Genomic DNA, 9,987 nt, shown 5'->3' with positions numbered 1-9,987 from the left:
CTTCTATCTATGTTGCTTCCTTCTCCGACCTGCAAGACCCCATAACTGTTGATTGTTTATTCAACTTTGGTTTTCCTTCTTCGGTTTCAACGGGTAAGCGTCGAAACATTCTTCTTGTTGGTCTTTGATGTTTTTTTGGGCTTACTTAGATTGAAGCAGAAGAAGAAGGATATTTGTAAAACTGAGATGGGTTTGGGTTCTGGGTTAGATTCTATGAATCGGACTACTACTTTGAATAGTGAGTGAATCTGTGCTGGTAAAGGTGAGCCTTGGAGGAAGAGAGAAAAAATAAGTATTTAATGATATGTTGGATATATGCTTTAATCACATAAGAATAAAAACAAATTTGAACATTTATTTTTGGAGAGCTTGAGCTTTGAAGCTTGCAATAAAAAGGGTGGAATTTTGCCTTCAAATTGATTTGAATGCAGAAATATGAACGACCTAAAAGAAGCTTCAATGATATGTTGGAAATTGCACCAAACTGCAGAAAGAGAAAAGGAAAAAAAATGATGTACTGTAATTATGAGAATCATTTAAAGAGAAAAAGCTGGAAGTTGCAGAAAAAACAGATGAGAGAGAAGAAAAAAAAGTCAGATTTTATAGCACGTCAGCGCGGAATTAACTCCGTTTAAATACAATTTTTACAACTTTGGGACTCAATAGATGCATTTTTAAAATCGGGTACTAAACACAGAAATTCACCTTTTAACATGGTGACGAAGTAAGCATTTAAACCTTATATAAAATAAAATAAAAAATTAAGATTTGATTTAATAGTCAACTTCAAATTATCAATGAAACATCACATTCTTTCATATATTTTCTTTTGTAAATTACATGGCTTTTTCTTATTGGAACAATCTTATTTAAATATAATAATAATAATAATAATAATAACTAATTCTTCCTTACAAGTATTACTATAATTGTATATTTAAGATCCAACTCAAAATCATCTTAAGATGAAAATTATATTAGAATTCTTTCATTTTTGTCTCATATGTTAAAAGATTCACCTATATATATATATATATATATATATAAGTAATAAAAAAATATGAATAAAATTTGAAAAGAAATATTTAAAAATAAATAAAATTATAATGTTATATATATAGAAAAAAAGAATAGTCCAGAGACGAATTGCCTGTGATAGTGAAAGTTGAAAATTGTGACTTGTTTATGTTAAAAAATAAGATTACAATAACAAAGTTGAAGAAATTGAAAACTGTGTTTCTGAATATTTTAGTTGTGTAATAAGTTATAGGTTTCCAACATATAGATTTTTAAAGCCACTTTCAACAATAAGATGGAGATGACAGATGAAGCAATATGATAATGATAAAAAATGTAGAAGAAACAAAAAGTTAGTTTATTCAAAACTTTACACTTGTATTTAGATTAATCATATTTATGCTTGTAATTAGTGGTAAAGGAAACATCACACTCTTTTGAACGGAGATGAAACGTCTGTTATTTTTAAATGCAGTGATTGAGAAAGAAATATATGTTAAACAATTTTCAGGTTTCAAAGTCTGGTTTTTGAAACCACGTTTTCAAATTTAAAAAGAAACAATATAATTTAAAACTTAACAAGTTTTCGAAGTATGTACATTTTTTTTTAGGTTTAATTGCTTCCTTTGTCCCCAGTTTGGTTGAATTGTGTCAAATTCATCCTCATTTTTAAAAAAGTTTCATTGTCGTCCTCACGTGGTATAAAAGTGTCAATTGAATCCAAACATAGAAAAAATTTGTGTCAAAGTAGTCGTTTTTCCTATATCTCTGTGTCTTCCTTTCATATGTCACTTCTCTGGAGTTATGAAAAGCCTTAAATTGGATAAGGTAAAATGAATATCTGTACTTGATTGTATGAAAGGAAGACACAGATATATAGGAAAAATGACTACTTTGACACAAATTTTTTTATGTTTGGATTCAATTGACACTTTTACACCACGTGAGGACGACAATGAAACTTTTACACCACGTGAGGATGACAATGAAACTTTTTTTAAAAATGAGGATGAATTTGACACAATTCAACAAAACTGGGGACAAAGGAAGCAATTAAACCTTTTTTTTATTATTAAAAGAACTTTAAACACCAAAGTAGAAATTTACTATTAATTGTCAATGCTCTTAATTTATTACTATGTTTTATTTTTTAATTTAAATTGAATATATGCATTCCATAGAACTCACTTGTATTTATCAGGATTGTCTGTAAACATTAACAAAACTCAACCAACTAAATCGAGATGCTTTTAATAATGTGGCCACACTTTATTTCTAAATCTATGGTGACCCAATCTGATAAGTTGATAACGCTGGCAGTCTCTTTTTCATGCAAAATTAATACCTTTCAAATCTCGAAAACCTACTATTATTAACCCGTTTCAGATATTTATCTTCTCTCTTCCATTTTACCTACCAGTTTCTCCAAAAAGAAATCAATGAATTCCTAAATAGTTTTCTTTCTTGTCATGGTAGCGATTACAGTCGAAAGGCTAAATTTTTTATATAAAAAGAAGAAAGCGCGTTCGATCTTGTAAGACCCGTCCACCCCAGCACTTTCTCACAAATCAAGTTCCAATATTTCAACAAATCATGCCCTCAAGCCCCGCATCAGACCTAAGAGCGGCACACAACATCATCGTCATCACTTCACACTTATACATATTCACTTGCAGACAATTGCCAGATCATTCTCTTGGCACCTTTCAACAACCTCGCCGTTTTCCCTCCATCAAAGCCGAGATTGTTGGTCCACAAAACCAACCAAATCCAACCCTTTTTCGCTAATCACTCCCTTCTTTAATAAAGGCTCGAGCTTTTGCAACTTGGGTTTTGGATCGGACTCTTGAACAAGTGAACCATGTCTGAGATAGTGAAGCAACTGTTGGCGAAGCCGATCCAATTGGCGGACCAAGTCACCAAGGCGGCGGAAGAGGCCAGTTCCTCGTTCAAGCAAGAGTGCTTAGAACTCAAATCCAAGACCGAAAAACTCGCGGGGCTTCTTCGACAAGCAGCGCGTGCGAGCTCCGACCTGTACGAGCGTCCGACGCGGCGCATAATCGCCGACACCGAACTCGTCCTCGACAAGGCGCTGGCTTTGGTTCTGAAATGCCGCGCCAACGGCCTCATGAAGCGCGTGTTCAGCATCATTCCGACGGCGGCGTTTCGCAAGATGTCGTCCCAACTCGAGAATTCCATCGGCGACGTGTCGTGGCTTCTCCGGGTGTCGGCTCCGGCGGAGGATCGCGGTGACGAGTATCTCGGCCTCCCTCCGATAGCTGCCAACGAGCCCATTTTGGGCCTCATTTGGGAGCAGGTGGCGACCCTCCACACGGGCTCTCTCGACGACCGATCTGACGCGGCCGCTTCGTTGGTGTCGCTCGCACGTGACAACGACCGCTACGGGAAGTTGATCATCGAGGAGGGTGGGGTTGGACCCTTGTTGAAGCTGATGAAGGAGGGTAAAAAAGAGGGTCAAGAGAACGCCGCCAGGGCTATTGGGCTTCTTGGCCGTGACCCTGAGAGCGTGGAGATTATGATCCACGCGGGGGTGTGCTCTGTCTTCGCCAAAGTCCTCAAAGAAGGTCCTATGAAAGTTCAAGCTGTTGTTGCCTGGGCCGTGTCTGAGTTGGCCGCCAAGTACCCTAAATGTCCAGATCTTTTCGCTCAGCATAATATCGTTCGCTTGCTTGTAAGTCATCTTGCTTTCGAAACCGTCCAGGAGCACAGTAAATACGCAATTGCTAGCTACAAACCCACCTCAATCCATGCTGTTGTTATGGCTAGTAATAACTCTAATGGTAATAGTTTGAAAAAGGAGAGTGAAGATGAGGAAAAGCTGATGCAGAGTCGCATGCAGCATCCTTTGGGTGATAAGTCCACAAATCAGATGCACAAAGTGGTCACAAGTACCATGGCATTGCATGCTGCCAACAAGCAGCAGCAACAGTCCAATGATGACAATGGAATGGCTCAGAACCCACAGGGTGCTCAGCCAAAGGCCAATGGGAATAGCAATGGCAAGCAAAGCCATCAGTCCCACCAGCAAAGCTATACCTACTCTGGGATTAACATGAAGGGAAGGGAACTGGAGGACCCAGAGAACAAGGCTTACATGAAAGCAATGGCAGCAAGAGCCCTCCGGCAGCTCGCCAAGGGCAACGTAGCCAATTGTCGGAGCATCACTGAATCGAGGGCTCTGTTGTGCTTTGCCATTCTCCTAGAGAAAGGGTCTGAAGATGTGAAGTACAATTGTGCCTTGGCAGTGAAGGAGATCACGGCAGTGGCAGAACAAGATGCAGAATTGAGAAGATCAGCTTTCAAACCCAACTCTCCTGCTTGTAAGGCGGCGGTTGATCAAGTGCTCAAGATCATTGAGAAGGAAGATACAAAACTCCTTATTCCTTGCATAAAGGCTATAGGGAATTTGGCAAGGACATTCCGGGCAACAGAGACAAGGATAATCGGTCCCTTGGTCCGTCTTCTTGATGAAAGAGAAGCAGAAGTGTCAAGGGAAGCGGCAATCTCTCTCACAAAATTTGCCTGCTCGGAAAACTACCTCCACCTTGATCACTCCAAGGCAATTATAAGCGCAGGCGGTGCAAAGCACTTGGTCCAGCTTGTGTATCTTGGAGAACAGACAGTTCAGATTTCAGCACTGGTTCTGCTCTCCTACATTGCATTGCATGTGCCAGACAGTGAGGAACTTGCTCGGGCCGAGGTTCTTGGAGTGCTGGAATGGGCTTCGAAGCAACCTAGCGTGACGCAGGATGAAACCATCGAGGCTTTGTTGCAGGAATCCAAAGGCAGGCTTGAGCTTTATCAGTCTAGAGGTTCAAGAGGATTCCAAAAGTTACATCAATAGGAAGAGTTAGTAATTCATTGGTGTGGTTTTGAGGTTTGTCAATCATTCATGTCTAATCCATTGCTCTTGTGAGTGTATATACAATCAAATGCCTTGTCCCATTGTTCAGATCTGTTTTTAACTATAAAGAGATTTGTTTGCCTAAACCATTTGTTCTGACTCCCCTTCCTACCTCTCCAGTTGACCCTCTCATATGATACAAATTGTAACCGATCATGAAAACAGTTATAAAGTTATACTTTGTAATCGTGCCTTCTTAAACAGCTACAAAACGCTACCTCCATTGCCTCTGGGTTGTACTAGTAGCAAATTTTTGTTCTACTGAAAGCACTGAGGCCGATACATGATGCTTGTCATGTTCAATTTTCCCACTGTCATATACCGAATTAAAGTCAAGAAACTGATATAGAATTTAGATGAACATAACAATGGTGGATAAATTGCTACCATCTAGAAAAAGTGTTGCTAGTACTTCACTCAAACAACCAGGAATTAGGGCAAAATACATTAAAAGGGATCGCAAAAATGACCTTGGAAAGATTCTAGGAATAGACAACGTAGGAGCTGTACACTACAGAAGCTATTATCAATTAGGAAACTCACTACTTAGGCATACAGAAAAGTCGTGCTAAGAAAGTGATATGGTTTCACTGTGAAATCAAACAAGGGAAATCAGAGCCCATTACTAATACAAGAAAATGTCATCAAGCTAGAATTCATAGAATTGATGTCTAAATGAACTCGGCTTTCCATGAGAAACTAAAAAAAGTTTTTATATTTCTTTTCTCATCTATAAGACTGAGAATAATGATATTTTTATTAAAAAAACTATTTAATCCTTTTAGCAATTATTTTTACTACACTTTCTATTATAATTTCTTTCTACTGCTCTATTATCATTCTTTATAATAGAAACTATTGTCCAATCCCTCGTGGCACTGGGTAGTTGGGCTAAGTGCATCAATCTATACCCAACGCAATCTTCAAAACCCAACATGTTTTAATGCTGAAAGCGGAGTCACAACTAATTCATACTCAGGCCACTCGTGTACTGTTCACTATCAACCAAGCAATAATGCTACAAAAATAATCAGCAATTAGACAATTTGTCTTCAAAACCATTCATTTTGTGTCAATTTATATTACAAGTATGAAATTTCTTAATTTCTTTCATAATTCATTGTGAATCTTTGCAGTACATTTAACTAAATCTAGAGAATAAACTATCACAAATATAATGATTTCAAGACGATTTACAAAGAATGACTACTTCGACATACTTGAGAATGAAATTATATACAAACTATACTTTTACAAATACGTGAAAAATCAGTTAAAGTTGGATAAGTTTATTTAAGATTGAATTGAATTTGTATCTAACGGTATAACTAGATTTTTAGTGAAAGATCCAAAATTAACCTTTTCTTTTTCTATGTTCTAACTTAAGGTTAAATAGACTTTGAACAAAAACATTTTCCGAAATCCTTCTTTTGATGGAAAAATTAATAAATGTTGCTCTCTATGAGAATCGCCTCCTTTGATATTGTTTGATCATCAAGCACCATCACACATAGCTCTCAACACTTTGTCAAGCTTATCTAGATATGGATTATGACAATTTCCCAATGCAATATTAACAACATAAATGTAACTTTTGGTTTGTTTTAAAATATCATCTCAATTATTGTAACAAAAACCTTCAGTTTTTCATAATTTTGAAATTAACATATAATATTTTTTAAATATTTTTGTTTGTTTTCAAATAATCATGTTTAACGGCAACTTTTTAATTAGATTTTGTAAAAGGAAGTTTGAAATAAAATATAACTTTTATTGAAAAATATATTATTTTAGATTTTTAATAAAAATAATATGTTATGGTTTTTTATAAATCATGTTTGTATAAATATATTTCGAAATTTTTTTTATCAGCTAAACAAATAATACCCGTTTCTTCTTAAAAAAAGTATTTTTTTAAATGCGAGAAATAATAATAATAATAGTAAAATTATGTTAGTCTAAATAAATTTTAATTATATATATATATATTAACTACTTATTAAAGTTACTAGAAATTTATGTGATGCATATTAATATAACATTCTTTTTTATAAGTTATTTTTCTTCATTTTTTTAGGTTTTTAAATTTGGCTTATGCTTAAAGCTAATAAAAATTGAGGAAAAAAAATCTTCAACAATATTAAAGATCGAAAATTTACAAGGAATTTAGTACGAAATTAAAGTTAAAAGAGGAAGTCTGTTAAGATATGCCAAATATTCTATTGAAGGATATTAAGCAATTAAATATTGTGTTAGTTATAATTTGTATATTATTATAATCTGTGCAGATTTGTACACCTGTCATTCCTTTAATAGATGAAGAATTATAGGATCCTTGAATGTATATATATATATATATATATATATATATATATATATATATATATATATATGGTACTCTACTATTTGAAATAATACATCAGAATTATTCTTTAAACCTTTTATTATGGTATCAGAGCCAAACACTGATATCCTTTACGATATAGGAATTAATGCTTTTTTTCATTGAATATTTCTGATGGCTTCTTCCGATCGAAGAAACATGATTCTGGAACTTCCGCTGCTTCCAAGAGTTATATTTCTACTGCTGCCGGATTTATGACCAAGTCAGGTATATCTAGCTCTGCCCTTAGTCTTTCTGTTATTACTAAGGGTAGTGATTGGATAATTGATTCGGGTGCTACTGATCATATCACTTGTGATCCTCATATATTTACTAATTTTTCTTCTAATTGTTCTAAAACTGTTATTATTAATGCCAATGGGGTCTCATCTCCTATTGAAGGTATATGTACTATATCACTCTCACCCTCCTTATCGATTCCTGATGTTTTATTTGTTCCTACATTAAACTGTAATCTTATCTCCGTCAGCAAGTTAACCAAATCACATTCTTGTGTTGCCTTGTTTTACCCAACCCATTGTCTTTTTTCAGAACATCCATTCCAAGGAGAAGATTGCTAGTGGTAGAGAGAGTGAAGGACTGTATTATCTTGAAAATGTCTCACAATCAAACCATAAAAGAGGGTTGGCTTGTCTTGCTAACGATCACATACAAGATAAAAACAAAAAAGAAATTTGGTTGTGGCATAGACGGTTGAGACATCCCTCTTTTGGTTATTTAAAAAAATTATTTCCATCACTATTTCATAAATGCAATATTTCTGATTTTTTTTTGTGAAACTTGTGTTTTGGCAAAAAATTATCGTGTTGTGTTTCCTTTAAGCAATAACAAAACTGATTTGCCTTTTTCATTAATTCACACAGATGTTTGGGGTTCTGCCCCGCAATCTACATATAATGTAAAAAATGGTTTATCAGTTTTGTTGATGATTGTACTCGGGTAAGCTGAGTATATTTGCTTAAATATAAAAGTGATGTATGTGATGTGGTTCGTTCCTTCTATCATCTGATTGTTACACAATTTAACACATCTATTAAGGTCATTCGATCAGACAATGGAGGGGAATATTTTAAGACTGAATTAATAGAATTCATGAACTCTAAAGGCATCTTGCATCAAACTACATATGTCCTTATTCACCACAACAAAATGGAGTGGCTGAGAGGAAAAATAGACATATATCAGAGGTGACAAGATCACTTTTGATAGATGGTAATGTCCCATCTCATTTATAGGGTGAGGCTGTGAGCTCTGTCGTTTATTTAATTAATCGAACCCCTTCTAGTGTGCTTAACTTTCGAAGGCCTTTTGATGTGTTGTCTGATCATTGTATCCTTCCTCCCATAGTTTATTTACCATCTCATATTTTTGGATGTGTTATATATGTTCACTTACACCCACATCAACGTACAAAGCTTGAAGAACGAGCGATCAAATGTGTTTTTGTTGGGTATGGATCAACTCAAAAAGGTTATCGTGCTTACCATCCACCATCAAAGAAATTTTATATTTCTATGGATGTGACATTTAATGAGCATGAATTTTTTTATGTTGATTCTCCACTTCAAGGAGACAATGAAAGTGAAGTGCATAATCATGATGTTGGTATGTTTAATTATGAAGATAAATTATCGTGTGAGGATCATTCTGTAGGAAGTGAGCCAATCCTAAATATGGACCCTTTTTTTCTGGATAATACAGTGTCTTCTGATCATAACCAATTGGCTCAATCTTCTCCACAGGTTCAACTTGACTCTTCAGAGATACCTTCTGATCCTATCTCTGATAGTACTAATTTAGATGAAATTGATCATGGAATTGATTCTTGTCTACGTGAGACCACCAGCACACCAAACACTGAGTCTACTACTGTTCAATATATTCTTCCACCTCGTTCTAACCGTGGTCAACCTCTAGTTAAATATGAACCAGACCTCCAAGCCAAAGTTAAATATCCCATTAGTAAATATGTGTCGTCTCATAGGTTATCTTAGTCATATGCATCATTCAATTATCTTCAATTTCTATTCCTAGTAATATACAGGAAGCTTTGGCAGATCCTAGATGGATCGAAGCAATGGTTGAGGAGATGACAGCTTTAAAAAAAACAACACTTGGGATCTTGTGTCCTTACCAAGAGGGAAGAAGACTGTGGGCTGCAAATGGGTCTTTACAATTAAGCATAAAGCTGATGGAACTATTGAGAGGTATAAAGCACGACTTGTGGCTAAAGGTTACACTCAGTCTTATGGTGTAGATTACCAAGAGACGTTCGCACCGGTAGCCAAGCTCAATGCTGTGAGAATATTTTTATCGCTAGCTGCAGACCAAGATTGGCCTCTTCTACAATTTGATGTGAAAAATGCTTTCCTACACAGAGAAATTTTAGAAGAAATTTATATGGATTCTCCACCAGGCATGACTGATTCAATTGGAATGAAGGTTTGCAAATTAAAGAAGTCTCTATATGGATTAAAACAATCCCCAAGAGCATGGTTTGGAAGGTTTACCAAGTTTATGAAGGCTTTTGGTTATAGAGCAAGTAACTCGGATCACACCTTATTTTTTAAGAGAGGAAAAGGAAAAATTACAGATTTGATTATATATGTAGATGACATGATTGTTACAGGAAATAACCAAG

The 9,987-nt window shown here is 35.4% G+C and overlaps 1 protein-coding gene across 1 annotated transcript; it reads left to right on the top strand.

The window, feature by feature from the left end:
• Positions 1–2,408: 2,408 nt before the first annotated feature.
• LOC124837191 (uncharacterized) lies at positions 2,409–5,028 on the top strand. Its single transcript, XM_047312485.2, has one exon. It carries the CDS (start codon positions 2,879–2,881, stop codon positions 4,880–4,882), a length of 2,004 nt encoding a protein of 667 aa, XP_047168441.1. The 5' UTR covers positions 2,409–2,878; the 3' UTR covers positions 4,883–5,028.
• Positions 5,029–9,987: the final 4,959 nt, after the last annotated feature.

The sequence above is a fragment of the Vigna umbellata genome, chromosome 1, assembly GCF_029865625.1.
Source record: "Vigna umbellata cultivar VRB3 chromosome 1, Vumbellata_1.0, whole genome shotgun sequence".
In the NCBI taxonomy this organism is placed as follows: domain Eukaryota; kingdom Viridiplantae; phylum Streptophyta; class Magnoliopsida; order Fabales; family Fabaceae; genus Vigna; species Vigna umbellata.
Note: the sequence above shows the minus strand (reverse complement) of the source record. Positions and strands in the feature narration are given on the sequence as shown.